This window comes from Canis lupus, chromosome 1 (genome assembly GCF_048164855.1).
Source record: "Canis lupus baileyi chromosome 1, mCanLup2.hap1, whole genome shotgun sequence".
In the NCBI taxonomy this organism is placed as follows: domain Eukaryota; kingdom Metazoa; phylum Chordata; class Mammalia; order Carnivora; family Canidae; genus Canis; species Canis lupus.
Genome location: NC_132838.1, coordinates 112,233,947 through 112,252,859, shown reverse-complemented (window position 1 = coordinate 112,252,859; position 18,913 = coordinate 112,233,947). Strand labels below are relative to the sequence as shown.

The window sequence follows — 18,913 nt, the reverse complement described above, 5'->3', positions numbered from 1 at the left end:
AGGAAGGTGAAGGCTGTGAATGACCATTATCATTTAATGCATGCTGGATTTTCCATTCTTCACACATAAGCAGGCTGGTCATGTTATTACATGGGCCAAAAAAGAGCTAATCTTCCAAGAAATGGAACTTACTCTGGCATTCTCCTAGGTTTGCAGCCTTTCCAAAGTCAAATGCCAAGATACCAGCAAGTGTATCTTTGGGCAATGATCTAAACAACAGGCTCTGCTTTCTTGTGGTGGCAAATGGGGCCTTTGTCTTGCTTTCCATGAGTAGACGCTGAAGCCATGGTGTCTTTGTCTTTGCTTCTCTTCTAGTTGAGTGTACTCTGCTTATTCCTTGACCCAAAATCTGTGGGGACTTGGGGGTTGCCTCCCAGGCAGCATCTCTGGTCCCCACAGAGCAGTGCTCACCTGCCTCTGCCACTACAAACAGGACAGGTGCCTGCCTCCAGGTGCCTGGCTCCACCCCTCATGGCCCCTCCAGAACAAAGTATGTCATTGTTTCTGATGGTGTTGTAAATGGGATGATTAATTCAATTTCCAGGTAGTTTGCTGTATGTTCCTTGTAATGTATAGAAATGCACTGATTTCCAGGGGAACTTAGGTCACTCAGTGGGTTGAGCATCTGACTTCATCTTGGGTCATGATTCCAGAATCTCGCAATTGAGCCCCAAGTCAGGCTCCCTGTTGGGCAGGGAGAGTGCTTCTCCCTCTCCCTCTACCACTCCCGCTGCTTGTTCTCTCTATGTCAAATAAATTTTAAAAATAAATTAAATCTATAAATACATACATAAATGATTCTTTATAGAAATACACTGATATCTATATATTGATTTTGCATCCTGCAGCTTCCATATTTGTTTATTAGTTCTGTCAGTCATTGATGGAACTTTTAGCATTTTTTATAAATGAGATCATATCATCTACAAACAAGGACAATTCTTTCCTGGCAAGAATGCCTTTTCTTTCTTTTTTCTTGCTAATTGCTCCAACTAGGACTCTCAGTACTATGCAAGCACACGTGGTGAGAATGAGCACCCTTGTCTTGTTTCTTATTCTAGTAGGGAAGCTTTCTACCTTTCATCATTGTGTATGATGTTTGCTGTGAGATTGTCATATACAGCTTTTATTATGTTGAGGAGCAACATGCCATATATTTTTCATACTTGTCATTTCTGCATATCTGTGTCTTTGCACAAAAAAATGTCCACTGATCAGAAAAGATTACACTCTTGCACTATTGGTGGGAATGTAAAGTAGGCAGTCACTCTGGAAAACAGTATAAGGGTTCCTCAAAATATTAAAAACGGAACTACCCTGTGATCCAGCAATTGCACTACTAGTTATTACCCAAGGGATACAAAAATACTAATACAAAGGGATACATACACTCTGATGTTTATAGCAGCATTATTTACAGTAGCCAAACTGTGGAAACAGCACAAACGCCCAGCAGTTGATGAATGGATAGAGATGATGTGGTATATAGACACAATGGAATATGACTCAGTCACAAAAAGGAATGAAATCTTGTCAATTGCAACAATGTGGATGGAGCTCGAGTGTATTATGCTATGTGAGATAAGGTGCTCAGAGAAAGAGAAATACCATATGATTTCATTCCTGAGGAATTTAAGAAACGAAACAAATTAGAATAGGGGAAAGAGAGAGAGACAAATCAAGAAACAGGCTCTTTACTATAGAGAACAAACTGATGGTTGTCAGAAGGGAGGTGGGTTGGGGGATGAGTGAAATAAGAGATGAGGATTAAGGAGGGCACTTTTTTTGTGAGGAGCACCAGGTGTTGTATGGAAGTTTTGAATCACTGTATTGTACACCTGCACTAATATTACACTGTATGTTAACTAAATGGAATTTAATTAAATTCTAAATATTTATTTTCATTTGATAGAGAGTGAGAGAGAGAGAATGGGCAGAGGGAGAGGATCTCCAGCAGACTCCACACTGAACAGTGAGCTCTGTGATTCCACGACACCCCGAACATGACCCAACTGAAACCAACAGTTGGATGCTCAACTGACTGAGCCACCCAGGTCTACAAATAACTGGAATTTAATAAAAACTTTTTAAAAATGCCAACTGATCAATTTTTATGTCACTGGCATAAGTTAGACAACTATGCCTCTTTATTTTTTTTTCAAAGATTCCATTTATTTATTTATTCATGAGACACACACACACACACAGAGGCAGGCAGAGACATAGGCAGAGGGAGAAGCAGGCTTCATGCAGGGAGCCCAATGTGGGACCTGATCCCGGGACTGTGGGATCACACCCTGAGCCGAAGGCAGATGCTCAACCGCTGAGCCACCCAGGCCTCCCAACTATGCCTCTTTATATGATACAATATAAAACCTAGCAAGCATTGTCCAAGATATCTTGAATCTACTTAAGCTTTGAGATTCATTTTCCAATTTATAGGAAGTACAGGTTATAGAGAAGCAAGTAAAATGACACCATAAGGAAACAAAGTCAGAATGTGGACATTCTATAAGACAAAATGTCTGGGCTGGTCTTTTCCAAGAGTCTATGCCATAAAAAATTTGGAGGAATAGAGGACTGTTACAGAGTGAAGTGTTTTGCTTACTGAATTTTCAAAAATTGAACACGCCCATGAATCTAGCAGCTATTTTAGGAAACAAAATATAGCTAGCACTCTATAAGTTCCTGCCTCTTCCATCTATAAATAACTTTTTAATATTTAATTATTTATTTGAGAGAAGCGGGAGGGGCAGAAGGATAGGGAGAGAAATCCTTAAGTGGACTCCTGGCCGAGAACAGAGCCAGACATGGGGATCAATCCCAGTGCCCTGACTTCATAACCTGAGCCTAAATCAATAGCCGGCTGCTTAACCAACTAAACCACCCAGGTGCCCCCCAATTATACACTTTTCATGCTCAGTCACCTTTGCTTTCCCGGGATAAATTGCACTTAGTCCTGGTCTACTGTCTTATTCTATGTACTACTGGACTTGGTTTGAGAATACTTTCTTTAGCATTTTTGCCTCTCTGTTCATAAGGATGACTGGCCTGATACTTTCCTCTTTTTGTACCTTTGTTGTCGGTCCTATTTCAGTTTAAAGGTTATAGTAACCTCAGAATGAGTTGGGGGATATTCCCTCTCTGTTCTATTGATGAATTTGTCTGATTTTGAGACTGTATGTCTTGAAAGTTCTGTGGAACTCACTGATAAAACTTCTGAACTGGAAATTTCTCTTTCCTTAAAATCTTTTCATATAAAAAAATCTCAAAGATATGCAAAGAGAATTTGTATACAAACATATACAAATGGACTCTAGCTCATTATAATACAGAGAGTGGTATGGTGAACCACCATGTACCCATCCCCAGCTCCAAAGTATCAACTCCTGATGAATTTTGCTGTATCGAGGTACCTGGTTGGCTCAGTGGTTGAGCATCTGCCTTTGGCTTAGGTCATGATCCCAGGATTCTTGGATTGAGTCCCACATCAGGTTCCCTGTAGGGAGCCTGCTTCTCCCTTCCTGCCTATGTCTCTGCCTCTCTCTGTGTGTCTCTCATGAATAAATAAATGAAATATTGGAGGGGAATCATGCTTTATCTATCTCCGTTCTACTCCTCTACCCACTGGATTAAATATTAGAAATCATAGAGATTGTTTGGAAACATTTTGCGTGTGCTTCTAAAACATAAGGCCCCACCCCCAATTGCAAAAAGCAAACTTAAAAAAGGTTGCAAGACTATTAGAGGAAACTCCATATACCTTTCATGCTTATTTACCAATGCCACATTTGCATAGATGTAAATATGCATGGGCATCCATACAAACCTTCTTCAGTTTACATGTATATGATTTTTTGATGAATTACATGAATGTTATAGGTATTCTAAAACTTCATCCTAACTACCTCAGCCCAAATCTCATCAGAAACAGGATTTTCTCCTATATCCACAGTAAGATACTTAAGCTCCAACAATCTGATATTAATACAATAATATAATCTACTATGATGTCTACACTAGCTTCCTATTACTGCTGTAACAAATAACCACCAACACAACAGCTCAAAAGCAACAGACATTTCTTATCTTACATTTTGGGAGGTCAGAAGTCCAATATGGGTTTTATTGGGCTAAAATAAAGATATTGGCAGGGCCACATTCCTTTCTGAAGATTCTAGAGGTGGATCTATTTTCTTGCCTTTTCCAGTTTCTAGAGCCTGCTGATACTCCTTGACCTGTGGTCTCTTGATGTGGGCTCATGTCATGATGTCAGGGTCTTTAGGTCAAGCCTTGCACTGGGCTCCCTGCTCAGTGAGGAGTCTGGTTGAGGATTCTCTCCCTCCCTCTACCTTTGCCCCTCCCCTTTCTCAGGAGCAATCTTTCTCTCTCTCTCTCTCTCTCTCTAATAAAGAAATCTTAAAAAAGGAAAGGATCTTACATTGGCACCACTGGATACCAGGAGAAGGAAAAAAGTATGGATTGAAAAAGTGTCTGAAGAAATAATGGTCCAACAAGCTGAGTGAACCCCAACATGATAAGCATCACTAAGACACATGGCAAATTTCTGAAAACTAAAGAATAGAGAAAAAATATCTTAAAAAGAGCCAGTGAAACAACTCATTGCATATTAAGGAACACTAATTCAAGCGACAGATTTTGTATCTGATGGCTTGGAGGCCACAATGAAGTGGTCTGGTTTTCAAGTGGAGGACAAATCCTGTGTCTGGCAAAATGATCCTCAGGAATAAGAGAAAGAAGGAAATTTTCTAATGAGGGAAGATTATGAAAATTTGTTGCCAGCTGATCTGCTATTAAAAGATGGATAAAGGAAAAGATGACCAATCCATCCTCTTCTGTTGCTTATGTTTTGTGTCCTATCTAAAGCTAACCAAATTTACTTTGTTTTGAAGTATACTATACCCCCACTGGGGGCTCGAACTTACAATTCAGATATCAAGAGTCACATGCTCCACCAACCAAGGCAGCCAGGCGCCGCTAACAAAATTTATTTTTTAAGATTTCATTTATCTATGTGTGAGAGAGAGGAGAGAGAGCACGCAGGGGGAGAAGCAGAGGGAGAGAGAGAAGCAGGCGTCCACTGACCAGGGGACCAATGTGGAGCTGGATCCTGGGGGTGGGGGGCTCGATCTAAAGAGGGTGTTCGAATACAGGAGCCTGAAATCATGACCCAAGACAAATGAAGCCCCTTAACTGAGCCACGCAGGTGCCCTTACGTAACCAATATTAAAATAATTGAATTCAGAGAATGTTCTCTGAAAATAGTAATCAAACTAGAAATCAATAATAGACGACAGAAAAATTTCCAAAAACTATGGAAAGTAAACTACATATTTGTAAATAAAATATGGGTCAAAGCAAGATTCAAAAGACATTTTAAAATACACAGAATTAAATTAAATACAAAAAAAAAGAACCTCCACCATTTGTGGAATGCAACTTATGCTGTGCTGAGAGGGGAATTTGCCCTGAAATGCTTACATTTCATGAAAAGAAATGACTCAAATCAATAATCTAAGTTCCTACCACAAGAACTAGGAAATAAGAGCAAAGAGAACCCAACTAAAAGCAGAAAGAAAGAAATCATAAAGAGAAGAGCACCCAGGTGACCCTTATGTCAGGCACTGTGAGTGGACAAAATGGACCTGAGCCCCATAGAAGGGCAGGGCTGGGTCTGTAGCACCAGAGTTGGTTCTGTGGGTGGGATGTGGATGCGAAGGAGGAGATGGGGGAGGCTGTGAGGGGCCTAGTCTTTTCTCTCCCTCTGCAGGGTCACAGGCAGATGCAGGAACCCTCAGATGTTGGCTTCTACCCTGGGAGATCTTCAGGCTCCACCTGCCCTTGGGTGGAATGTTTGCTCTGCTGGGAAGGGCAGGCAGAGGGCAAAGGACTCTGACACCAGGCACAGGGCTCAGCCAGGAGCTGGGGGAAGATCCCAGGGTTCTGCTCAGCCCTGCTGCCTGGAAGGCTCAGCTGGGGCTCAGGAAACAGGATACTGTGCTCAGGGGGGCTGGGTGATGGGTAATGGGTGTGTTTCCAAGATAAGGCACCAAGAGTCAGAAGTTCATCATGAAACATTCTTGCCTTACTATAGACAAGGGAGAGGCCTGAATCTCAGGGGCCAGGAGGTTCCTCAAGAAGCTGGAGCAGAAAGTCTCCCTGAGGACACCCTCTGGGTGCTGCAATCAGCACTGCAGGGAGCTGGAATGGATGTGCCAGCAAGTAACATCCACACATATGCAAAGGTTTGAGGATTGACAGATGAAAGCAGAATCGGGTTGTCCCATGAGAATGCTACTTCTGCCTCACTGCACTCTCTTCTGCAGAACAGAAATGGGCGGCATCTCCAGCAGTCCCTCATTGCTCCTCCCTGCTCAAGTCCTGGGAGGAGCAGGGCTGAGACACTGTCCGTGGTTCAGAGGACTCTCAGGCCTTCCTAGGGCTTGGGAGCCTTGATCTAGCTGTATCCCCTTTCTTCCATTCTTAACATGGAGCATTACTGATGAGGAGGTGGAGAGGGCTGCAGGGAGTGTGGACTGGCCTCTGTCTCCATCGCTCAGGGCAGTTAGAGTCCTGTGGACATCATGGCAGGAAGTGACTCCACAATCAGATGACCAAGTCCAGGCTGCTCACCAGCAGTTTGTAGTGAAGAAGGGTGATGAACTTACCCTTGATCCATGACCCTGAATATCCTCAACGTTTAGCATTGATTCTGTGCTCAGGCCTTGGCTCCTGACCCCACCAATGGCCTGGGGTTACAGGAGAGCCCCGGGAAGGAGGGTTCCAAGGTGAGACTAAGAAGCTACTTCTGCTTTGTGGTTAATCTGGCAGTAAATGCTTGTGTCAGGGTGTTGTAATTCCTGTAAAACAGGAAGAGGCCTCTGATCCCCTGTAAACTTCTGAGAACATTTAGGCTCTAGGCCTACCAGGGCTGCTCTCTGGGATTCGGCTGTGTAGCAGGTTTCTGTCCCAGACCTTTTCTCCCTCCTACTACCCCCTGTTCCTCTTTGTTCTGCTGTTTCCTAAACCTGAGAACACAGCCAGGGGCAAGCTGGTGGCAGATCTTCTGTCCCTTTGAGTTTCAGGGACCAGAACATTCATTGCCCACACTTACCTGGTATATAGGAACCTCTTTTGTGGGGCTGGGCAAGGAGGCCTAAACAGGAAATAATGGGTGTTGGTATATAGAAAGGGAGGGTCATTTCTCTACAAGAGTGACCAGTTCTGCCTCTTGAGCAGCCTTCTCTAAGCCTTTTCCAAATCCCGTCCCACACCACTCCCCACTGCACTCTCTGCCCCATCCAGGACCCCTGGATGCTGCTCCCAATGCCCACTCTGTCCCTGGATGGACTACAGGGTTCACTTTTGTCCAGCTAAGGGAAGCAGGGAATACTCAGGATATCGTGGGGTGTGGTCCTGCCCCTGATTGTGTCCATTCCCAGCCCGAATGAGGCTTGTCTTGTCCTGGCTAGTCTGGGGCTAGCAGGGCCTGTTTTGTGCTGCTGAATTAGTTGGTGACCCTGCCTTGTGCCTGCAAAGCCTAGACCCCAATGGAAAGAGTGGGGGAGGAGGCAGGCTTACCGGGGATGTGGAGCTGCTGACTGGGGCATGGCCTATGAGCAGAGAAAGGAGTTAGCACCCAGCGTTGTGAGGAAGCTTGGGCCCACCACCCCAGTCAGGGACATGTCTTTAGCTCTCAGAGAACCAAGGAAGAATGTGCACTCCCAGAGAGAGACCCATGGGCCATTTTAGGGTCCAGTGAGTGCCAGGTGCTGATCTATGATCTATATTTCCAGAGAATATACCCAGTGGAGGTCTCCAGTGCTGAAGCCCAGAGAAAGGGTGAGAGGCTCCGGGGGTGGGGGTGACTGGCAAGAGTGGACACTGTGGAAGAATTCAGGGCTCCCAGTCCCACCCATAATGAAGAGATACTCACAAGGGGTAGATGCTGGGTGCCAGAGCTGTCTGAGATCATGCCAGGCACTGGCCCTAGGAGAGATCATCCTTACTGATGTGGGTGTAGATTGAGGTCACATCATTGGTGCCAGAGCAGGGGGCAAAGAGGATCTTCATTCAGGTAAGAGTTAGAAAACTCCTCCCTCCACCACTGCTTTTTAGGAGAGCAAGGGCCCAGGAGAAGGGATAAGGAAAGGCCTTTAGAACATGTCTGTCCTAGGCCCAGAGAGGAAGCCCCACAGGCTGATGGTATCTAAAAGAAAGTGTCTTGAAATGGGATAGAGGACTTAGGAAAGGAATCAAACTTTATGGTTTGACTGAGTGGAAAGGTCAAGGCTGCAGCTGCAATTGCAGGACATGTGGGGAGGCCTGGGGATGCTGGATCCCTGTTCATGCATGGTCATACCATAACCCCATCAGGTAAGGAGATGCTGTAATGGGACAATGGCCTGTATGCCATTTCCATTGGCCTGGAAGAGGCATAAAGGGCATCCAGGAACCTCTCCCTGGATGAGCTTAGGTTCTCTGGTCTCACACTACAGAGACAATGGTTCTCACATCTGCCATTTGTGAGGATGACTCCATCTGGCTTCTTAAGCTCTTCCACTCTCTGCTGTGTGACCTTTGCCAAGACCTCCCTCTGATCCTGAGGCTGCAAATCCCCCTCATAGGGTATGTGGACTAAACCATGGGAGGTGCTGTTTACAGAGTATGTAGTCCTGGACGTACTTCTGTACTGTTGCCAAGTGAATCAGGACAACTATGAGGGGCTGTTCACCAACTGTCCCTAATTTATAACTGAGGAGGCTATGAAGGAAGCACCCAGGTTAGCAGCTGGTCAGGAAGGAGGAAGACAGAATGAGAGGGAAAATCCTGGGGCATTTAGGTAGCCTGGAAGAGTCAGTGAGAATCCTAGGTCAGGGGGCATCTCCTTCCTGCCCAAGTGTCAGGTGTGGGACAAGATCAGCTTGTGGAAAATGCCATCATACCTTCCAGTCCTTGTGCAGAGCAGGAAATACGCCAGGGTAGCCATGAGTGCTACTCCAATCAGGACCCCGAGTGCAATGCCAATGATAGACCCCACAGGGAGACCTGTGGTGCTTCTTTTATCTGAAATAAGAAGAAAAAAATGAGGGGGACAAGTCTCAGGTCAAATCTGGGGAAACCAGGAGGGGCCTCGGGGGAAGGGCCTGGTTAGGGAGGAAGGCAAGGCCACCAAGGTCTGAGTGCCGTATGTGTTGTTACCACAGTGACCCGACTCCCTTGGCCACTGCATCATTTCTGTTCCTCACAGTGAAACACTGGACATGCTCTAATCTTCAAGTTCTCCCACCACCTCCAGAGCCAGTATTGGCATCCAATTCAATTTCCTCTCACATTATGCCTCTTCCCCTGGGTCTTCCTTTTCATCATCATTGATGGTCTTAGAGAGTGGCCCTTACCTGTCCACTCAACACTGATTAAAGAGAATACCATTAGCTGACTGATTTTGAGGTCAGCTCTATGAAAGACTTGAGATAAATATTATCTCATCTGAGCCTCCTGTGAGGGCCTGGGTATCATCCCCACAGTGCAAAATGAGCATATGCATTGTATAAAGGGTTTAGCTAAATCAATGAAGGTCACAAAGCTGGAATTGATAACATAACACTTAATCTCAAGTCCACATGATATTACAGCTAGTAAAAAAAAAAAAACTTAATAAAGGAAAAATACCTGCTAAATTTCATTGACTCCTAAATCTGTATATGATGCTTTCTCAGGATTTCATCTCATAAACTCATATTAACAAACCTTACAAAAAAAATAAAAAAAAAATAAAAAAAAAAACCTTACAGAAGCCCCAATCCAGCTGTTGTTTCTCATTTTATAGAAGAGAAAACAGAGGTTCAGGAGATTGAGCATTTTTCCTGAGGTCCACAGCTGGTATTTATCAGAACCAAGATGCTAACAAGAGTAGTTTAATTCTGGGGATCTTAAGGACATTTCCCTAGAGGCTCTGGAGGAGGCTCCCATCTTCTCTGAGGCTGCATCCATTTTACACCCCCTACCAGCAAAATACACAGTGTGGAAGCGGGAGTGGACAAGTGTTGCTCACAGATCACATACAGCTAGATGGGGTCACTTTTGCTGGAACTGACCACCTTGGAGACCTCACACTGGCAATTCCCAACATTCTCCTTGCTGACAGGGCATACGTTCAGGATGCTGTTGCCCTGGGAGAGCTTCCTTCTCTCCATGAACTTTAGATTCTGGCCATTCAAGAATCACTGGGTAGAGACCTCAGCATTATTTGTGAAGCAAGTCAGGACCACAGAGTCCTTATCTTCTGTGACTGTGGTGTTGCTGAACTGAAGAGAGGGCTGGGCCACTGGCTCTGTGGAGAAATACAGGAGGTGATGAAATGATAATGGGCCTGAAGCCATGCTCCTTTCTCTGAGATCACAGCCACTCTGAGGGCCCCAGCAAGCTCTGTAAAGGTGCCCCAGAATATGGCCCTGCTGTCTGCAGAAGGATGTCTTTGTTCAGGTGATGATCTGCGGGAGGGCTGTACCTCCCCCACTGATCCTCACATTCTGTTGTGGCCCTCAGTCATGTGTCTGCTCTTCTTGGACATCTCTGTAATATCAGCACCAGGACCTCTTCCCCCACATGGCCAAAAACCACCTTGACAGGTAGAATTTTTTCCCATGGAAAACTTATTTTTGAACTTTTGTGACTTTAAAAGATCAGGCCTCTTTCCTTATATACCTTCCCGTGTATTTGGGGGAAGGAAGACTCACAGCCCTTCCCTCTCTGTGTCCAAGGCAGGTTTGTGTAAAATAGGGAAGGCATTCACACTGTTATAATTTACTAGGGAGTGAGAGCAGCCTGCCCATTCAGCATAACCTTGGGAATCAAAGGGTTTTCAATCTACAGGATTTCTCATTCTGAAGAAGACTTTCACTTCCAGATCTGCGGATTGATTCTCATGGTGAAAACCTTCTGTAGAGAAGTGGTTTCTGTATACAGAATACTTGCACCCTTAGGAATAGAAGGAAACTACTGCAACATAATTAAGGCCTTATATGAAATGCCCTTAGCTAGCCTCATACTCCATGATGAAACACTGAAAGCATTTCTTCTAAGATCAGATAGAAGATAAACATGCCATTGACACCACCAGTATTCAATACAGTACCGGAGTCCAGGCCTAGGACTAGGAGGAAAAAACCCAAAATGCAGTCAAATCGGAAAAGAATAAGTTAAATTATGTCTGTTTGCAGATGACATGAAATTATATGTACAAAACCCTAGAGATAAAAAAAAACCCTAGAGATGACACACAAAAACTGTTGAACTAATAAATAATTGCAAAATACAAAATAAACATACAAAAATAACTGTATGGTTAACACTAACAGTGATGTACTCAAGAAAGAAATTAGGAAAAACATTCTATTTGTAAGAACAGTGAAAAATAGGGGATTACTGGGTGGCTCAGCAGTTTAGTGCCTGCCTTTGGCCCATGACATGATCCTGGAGTCCTGTGATCAAGTCCCACATCGGACTCCCTGCATGGAGCCTGCTTCTCCCTCTGCCTGTGTCTCTGCCCCTCTCTCTTTCTCTCTGTGTGTGTGTTTCATGAATAAATAAATTTTTAAAAATTTAAAAAATAAAATAAAATACTTAGGAAAGAAGAAAAATACTCAGGAATTAACTTAATTTATGAGTCAATAGACTGTCTATGGAATTCTATAAATCATTGCTGAAAAATATTACAGAGGACACCAATAAATGGAAAGATATCCCATGTTCATGGATGATAAGTTCATATTGTTAAGATGGCAATGTTAACTAAAGAGATCCATAGAGTCAATGTCATTCCTATAAAAATCTTTTTTTTTAAGATTTCTTTTTTTTTACTTTTTATTTATTTATGATAGGCACACAGTGAGAGAGAGAGAGGCAGAGACACAGGCAGAGGGAGAAGCAGGCTCCATGCACCGGGAGCCCGATGTGGGATTCGATCCCGGATCTCCAGGATCGCGCCCTGGGCCAAAGGCAGGCGCTAAACCGCTGCGCCACCCAGGGATCCCTAAGATTTCATTTTGAGTAATCTCTCCACCCAACATGAGGGTCAAACCTACAATCCCTAGATAAAAGAGTCTCATACTCTACCATGTGAGCCAGCCAGATGCCTCCCTATCAAATTGTTAAGAAAATATTTTGCAGAAATAGGAAATCCAAAAATTCACATGGAATCTCAAGGACCTCAAATACCAAAATTATTTTGAAAAAGAACAAAGTTGGAGGACTCCTACTTCCTGACTGCAGAGTTACAGTACCAATAACATTATATTGGTATTTTTAAAGATTTTATTTATTTATTCATGAGAGACACAGAGAGGCAAAGACATAGGCAGAGGGAGAAGCAGGCTCCCTTGTGGGCAGCCCAATGCTGGACTCAATCCCAGAACTCTGGGATCATGCTCTGGGCCAAAGGCAGATGTTCAACCACTGAGCCACCCAGGCGTCCCTATATTGGTATGGTATTAAGGGAGACATAGAGACCAATGGAATAGAACAGACACCCTTGAAACACACCCTGACATATGTGGTCCAGTGATTTTCAATAAGGTTGTCACGACTATTCAATGGAGAAAAAAAATCTGTTAACAAATGGTGTTGGGAACACTGGATATTCATGCCAATTAATGAAGTTGGACATGACCTTATACCATGTGCAGACATTCACTTAAAATGATCAAACATCTAAATATAAGAGTCAAAACTATAAACGTCTTAGGAGATAACATAAAGTAAAAAGTTATTGGGACTGGATTTCCTAATGATTTCTTAGATATGATACCCAAAGCAAAGACAACAAAAGAAAAAAACAAATGAATTGGATTGGATCAACATGGAAAACTTCTGTGCATCCAAATACAATTAGCAGAGTGGTAGCCTAGTTATGGAATATACAGGATATAGGGAGGAAATGTACAACATAGGAAATACAGTCAAAATATTTTAATGGGGCTGCATAGTGATGGATGGGAGTTACTCTGTGTGGAGTATAGCAGAACCTATAGAGTTGTTCAATCACTGTGTTGTACACCTGAAACTAATGTCACATTGTGTGTCAACTAAAGTTAACTTTAAAAAAAAGAGAGGGCAATGCAAGGATTGGAAGGAAATACTAGCAAATCATATCTGGTATGAGATTAATATCCGGAATATATAAAGCACTTCTGCAATTCAACAACAAAAAGCACCTTGACCCTGAGGATCCTTCTTTCTTCCCCATTTGCAAAGCCCTCATTTATGCATGGGGCTTTCTGGAGCTGAGACACCGCTCTCCCCATATTCCAGGCTGGATCCAAGGTGCTATGAGAAATCTGAAAATAAGGGAAGAAAGCATTGCAGACAGGTAATGGGAGAGCTCCAGGACAGAATTGGGATTTGCTCATGATAAGAAGATGGGAAAGAACTTCTAGGCTCTTTTCTGAAAGGCAGGCAGATCTTGACCACAGTAACTCAATGCAGATGTTCCAGGGATGCACTTACCAGAGACTGTGATAGTCTTGACTGTGGTCTTATTGAGGCAGGTGCCAGAGATAGAGACGAGGCAGGTATAGGATCCACCATCATTCACAGTGATGTTGGGTATAAAGAGCTCCTGTGTGGATGGCTGGGGTCTCTCATTGATAAGCCAAGAATACTGTGCAGGTGGGTTAGAGGCTGCATGGCAGGAGACACTGAGGTTTCCCCCTAGATGGTAATAGGAGTCTGAGGGGGAAATGGTGGGTGTGTCCGGGCCATCTGGAGCAAACAGAATAAAGCCACATGTGTTGTAGTAAGAGGGAAGGGGAAGTTCCCAGTCTGCATAAGGGCCACAGCTCTGAGCTGGATGCAACCTTGTTTTCAAACGTCCCAACCAGAAGCCCCCTGTGTTTACTAAGCCTCAGTCTGAGACATGAAGCTGTTTCCCCTCCCAGGCTGTTGACCCTCCCAGGGAGGAGCAGCCAACCCCCTCCTAGTCTTGGTTAGGCTGGGCCTGCCCAAGTTTGCTGGGGACAGGAAGCCATGGCCAGACTGGGTGTCAGCTGAAGGTCATGGATGTGGACTCTAGAAGGGTGAATGTGGCCTGGCCTCTAGCTGTGTGGACTTGGGCTGGCAGTTGGGCCAGGTAGGAACAGAAGTTACTCACAGAGAACATTCAGGGTGAATGGGTCACTACGATCGGCACTCACTGGGTTCCGAGTTTCACACTCATAGGGTCCTGTGTCATTCCTCGTGACACCATGTACAGTGAGAGTCCTGTTGTCCAGGGACAGCTCCAGCCTGGGACTATCCAGGTGGCTCTTACTGCTACAGGCAGCTTGTGCTCTGAGTCTGAGGTTCAAATGTTAATACTACAGAATCCACATTCTCCACAGGGTTTGAATTGTTGCTTGTGATATGGGGTTTTTGTAACTCTGCTGTGCAGACAGGAGAGAGAACATTGCCCTGTGTGGTACCTGTGATTCCTCTATCGGCATCTCTTTTTTTTTTAATATTTTTACTTATTTATTTGAGAAAGAGAGAGCAGGGGGAGGACTAGAGAGGTAGAGGGAGAAAAAGACTTCCCATTGAGCAAGGAGACCCACTTAGGGTTTACCCCAGCATTTTGGCATCATTGGCTGATCCAAAGACAGGTGTTAACCAACTGAGCCACCAGGTGCCCCTTTCCACAGGTATTGTGAGTCAGAGTTGGCATCTCTCACCTCTCAGCCAACCTGAGTCTTTAAAAGAATATGCAAACTGTGTATGTCAAGACCAACCGATGAAGATGTGAGCGCTCAGAAATAGTAAAGCCCCTGCTCTATGTTGAAAGCACAGGCTCTCTTGTGTGGATTAGACAGCAGCATTTGGTCAGGAAAGATCTGGGACAGAGTCACAGATAGCACTGGACTTCCCTTGGTTCATCATAGACCTGAAGGCCCACCCTGGAGATAGGGTTCTGGGGAGAACTGACTCCCGGAGAAACCAGGAATAAGCCCAGAGGTCAGTTAGGCACTCAAGCCCCAGGGCATGGGGGTACAGCTCTGCCCAGCTGTTTGATAACGAGTGACATGATGCAGTGTGACCCCTTACATGGCAGAGCCGAGTCCAAACACCGAGCAAAGAGTCAGAGGATGAGTAGGAAGCAGGGGTGGTGATCTATGAATGATCCATCATCTCTTTAGAGAGGCGTCCTGGGTGCAGGATCCTAGGAGGTCTGTCCATGCAGGTTCCCCGCCCTCCAGCAGCAGAGATACCTGCACCATCCACTTCATCCTCCTAAACAAAAGCAACTGAGTTTGTTACCCATGAACCCTGTGCTGGTTTCAGGTGCAAAGTTGGGAGGGGAAGGCAAGTCCCATCCCTTACACCCCAGTGGGAGCCACAGCAACACATCAGGAAACAATCTGATTTCAAGTCCAGCCCAGGGAGGTGAGGATGAGCCCCCTGAGGGGAGGCAGGAGCATTCTCCCTCTGATTGCTGAGGCAGGTCATTCTGGTGTAGAGTAAACCCAGAGTGAGCCTCCTTTTGCTCTCACTGTCCAGACCAGCATTCGTCCCACTGAGGGAGGAGAGGATGGGGCTGGATCTGCAGGCAGAACTTGGATAACAAATGTGCTGCTCATCAGTCTGTGACCCTGATTCAGTGACTGTATGTCCCTGTGCCTTGGTTTCCCGGAATGCAGTAGGAATAATGGTAGATGATGTCTACATGCCAGGCCTGTGAATTAACCATTAAACATCCTTAAATACCTGACCCAAATATCGTCCATAGCAGCTGGTCAATCAAATGGCCTTTGTTCCTGCTCACCCCACAGGAGAGGGCTCCCTGGGCCTGATTCTGGGTGGAGGAGGAGCTGCCAGGAGCGTCTCTGCTCTGTTCCTCCCTGGTGGTGCTGCCCTTCCTCTGGAGTCCCCCAAGTTCCCCACAGCAGCTGGCTAATGGACTGGGGACCTGTTATGTCGATGCTGTCCATGCTGAGCCTCAGGTAAAGGACCAGGCTCTGCCCCTCGCCCAATGTGGCTCTTGAGCCTGAGCACTGACTGGTGACCAGCTCAGGCTGCCGGGAAATCCTTGCTTCCAGTCAGCTTGGCCCAGGAGCACTTATCCCAACCTGGCACAGACTCCCCAGGGTCACCAGAATCAGGGGCCCCCAGACAGTGGTTTGGGCAGGGGCTTTCTGGACTGAGGTCTGGGGAGGATTCCAGGGACTCCTCAGGCCTGGCAGGAATGAGTCTAGGAAGTTCTTTGTGATGATCAGAGTCTGGATTCCAGGAAAGGAATTCCCATCTCAGGAAGTTTGTCTCCACTGTGTGTGGGTCCCCCACTAAATGTTCAAACCACTAAAGGGACATAATGCAGAGAGGGATGGAGGCCCAGTGCAGGCCTGTGAATCCTGTGTGTGTGAAGTAGACACCAGAGGTGAGAGAGGAATTACTCACGGAATACTCGGAGCTGTCCACGTACTTGTTCAACTTGAACATCATTTGTAATGATTTGTAGGGTGTAGTACCCCGTGTCCTTCAGGGTGATGTTCTGAAACAGCAAGGATCCATTGGGGTATGCTGTCTCTCTGCCGCTGTGTGCATGCCCGGGGGTAATCACTTGTGTGTTTACCACATATGACACAATACGATTATTGGTCTCTACACTTTTCCCTCTGAACCAGTGATAGGCTAAAAGATCCCCAGGCAGATTGAGGACTCGCAGAAGAACGTCCTTCCCTTCAGCAGCATTGGGAGGCACCGACTCCACAGTGACTTGGGCAGTGGTGGGCGGGTTCCAGCAGGTTAAGAGTGAGACTAGGAGGGAAGAGAGGGGACGGATCAGTGTTTGGACCTATGTGTTGGGAAGGAAAGCTGGAGCCCTGTTGACAGAGTGGGTCCTAACCCCCCAGCCTCGGAGTGTGTGTGTAAGAGTGCATGCGAATCTGGGTGTCTCTGTGTGTGTGTGTGTGTGTGTGTGTGTGTATTCTGCTGGTCATGGTCACTGGAATGACCACTTTACTTATACACCCAAGAGCTTATTTCCTCTGTTTCAAATGCTCTTCCTCACATGACACCATCACTGCCCTCAGATACCTGCTCATACTCAAGTGGTCCTTGGGAGAGGCCTGCCTTAACCTACTCCTCTGAGGACCCTCTGTCTTCATGTCCTGACCTTTCCCTGCTCTGTTCCCTTCAGGGGGCTTGTCCTTACCTGACATGACATTCTAGATGTCTCTGCGGGTCTGTCTTCCTCCCAGAGAAGTGAGCTCAGGGAGCAGGGACTGGTCTGCTCTGTGCTGTCCCCCGGGGTGGCCCGGCTGCAAATACCAGGGCTGAGCGTCCCCAGGGCCCTCCGAGTCTGGCGCTTATCGGTCAGGACCCCAGGGTGGTGGCAAGGCCAGGGTTTAGGGTCCCTGGGTGTGGTTCCCGTCAGGTTGCAAAACTGAGTCCCCGGTGAGGAGGCCCTTGGGACCCAGCCCCTCACTCCCCACTTGCAGATCCCGAGGCCGCCCCGTCGCTGAGCCGGCTCCCCCGCCCCGCCCGCCGCCCCGTCCCCCGCGGAGCCCCGTCCGCCCCCCCAGGCCCCAGGCCCCAGGCCGCCGCTCCCCCGTCCTCCCGCCCCTCCCAGGGGATCGGCCCCCTCACCGGCCAGCAGGAGCTCCTGCCAGGGGCCGCGCCCTGCTCGGGGAGAGGCCGAGGGGGGCTCCATGGTGCCCGCTGCCCGCTCCGTCCGGCCGGGGTGAGAGCAGCTGCCGCCGCGCAGACGCTCGGGCCCCGCGGTCCGCCCCACAGCGCCGCGTCCTTCCCCCTCCGCGCGGGGCCGCCTCTGGGGGCGGGGCCGGGTCACGCGGGCCGGGCGGGGGCTCGCCGGCCCCCCCCCGACGGCAGGTCCCGGGGTTCCCTTCCTCTGTCCCCGTGGGGGTCCCCGCAGCTGCGCACACGGCCTGCTTGGCCCGAGCACGAGCCCGGGGCGTCGGGTCCGGGGCGCGCCCCGCAGCTGGGGGCGAGGTGCAGGGTCCGCGCCCCCACAGCCCTCCCTCCTGGCCCTGGGGCTTCCCCCTGCAGAGCGGGAGCCCGCGGCCGCCTCCAGAGCCTGTCCCGGGACGTCACCCCCACCGGGCCTGGGGATCACCTGGGGAACGTCATCAAGACTGCGGAGGCCCAGGTGACCCCTGGACAGGCTGCTTTAGCAGATGCGCAGCCAGGCTGAGACCCCGGGACGTGGCGCCGGGGCCGCCTCTGCTCTGCGCCCACGGAGGGAGGGTCCGCAGATCCTGCGGAAAAGCAGATCTGACTCGGCAGGTGTGGTGTGGACCCCGGAGCCTGCATCTAACCAGCTCCCAGGGGACGCGGATCCTCCTGGCCCGGGGGGCAGGCTTTGAAGAGCCGGGCTGAGGGGGACCCGGCTCCCTGAGAGGGTGACCCTTGTCCCTTCCCTCAGTGGCCTGTGCTGTGTCCTGGCCTTGAGTCTGTGGGCACCACACACACAGCCCAGGGTCCCCAGGTCCAGGGGATCGTTTCCCTTGGTAACAGAGAAGCCCAGCTGGGCAGGGTCTCCTCAGTGATCTCACCTGCTCTGGGGAGGATGGATTTCCTCCTGGCAGCAAGGTCACAGAGAGGACTCTGGGGGTGAGACAGGGGCAGGCAGGGTGATGATGACTGGTGAGGGATAGTGTCCAGCCCTGGGTGTCAGCAGCCTGGCCTCTGCTTCCAGGTACAGAAGACCCTAGACCAGGCATTTCAGGAGCTCAATTGCCAGGTGTCAAGGGGGTTTCTGGATGTCCTGGGAAGAGAAGCAGTGGTGGGAGGTCGGTGACTGGGGCTTCCTGGTCCTCAAGGAAGGATTTGAGGAGACCCTCCCTCTCAGAGTCTGTTGGCTGAACTGTGGCCCAGAGACTGTCCATGTGTGCCTGGGAGGCCT

General features: G+C 47.7%; 1 protein-coding gene across 6 annotated transcripts; it reads right to left on the bottom strand.

Annotated features, from left to right (window-relative positions):
* Positions 1 to 829: 829 nt before the first annotated feature.
* Positions 830 to 17,898, bottom strand: LOC140604565 (cell adhesion molecule CEACAM4-like). Of its 6 annotated transcripts, XR_012007394.1 has the most exons (9): positions 17,638 to 17,892; positions 16,447 to 16,806; positions 13,528 to 13,782; positions 8,967 to 9,087; positions 7,958 to 8,010; positions 7,603 to 7,634; positions 7,136 to 7,177; positions 6,690 to 6,881; positions 830 to 6,594 (listed from the first exon to the last, which is right to left on the bottom strand). XR_012007394.1 is itself a non-coding variant. In XM_072775805.1 (8 exons), exons 1-8 carry the CDS (start codon positions 17,699 to 17,701, stop codon positions 6,816 to 6,818), a joined length of 993 nt encoding a protein of 330 aa, XP_072631906.1. In that variant the 5' UTR covers positions 17,702 to 17,892; the 3' UTR covers positions 830 to 6,815. The 6 variants fall into 6 exon arrangements, 3 of the variants coding, with proteins under 3 accessions (XP_072631906.1, XP_072631920.1, XP_072631917.1); XM_072775805.1 differs by having other exon boundaries at positions 830 to 6,881; XM_072775819.1 differs by lacking the exon at positions 13,528 to 13,782 and having other exon boundaries at positions 830 to 6,881; positions 17,638 to 17,894.
* Between the last annotated feature and the right edge of the window lie 1,015 nt (positions 17,899 to 18,913).

Excerpts from the sequence above, each read along its gene's own strand:
- LOC140604565 (XM_072775805.1), bottom strand. The coding sequence starts at position 17,701 with ATGGAGCCCCCCTCGGCCTCTCCCCGAGCAGGGCGCGGCCCCTGGCAG. Across the intron at positions 9,088-13,527 it reads CAAGACTATCACAGTCTCTG|ATAAAAGAAGCACCACAGGT; the intron begins GTAAGTGCATCC and ends TTCTTATTTCAG. Across the intron at positions 7,178-7,602 it reads TCAGCAGCTCCACATCCCCG|GCCTCCTTGCCCAGCCCCAC; the intron begins GTAAGCCTGCCT and ends TTTCCTGTTTAG.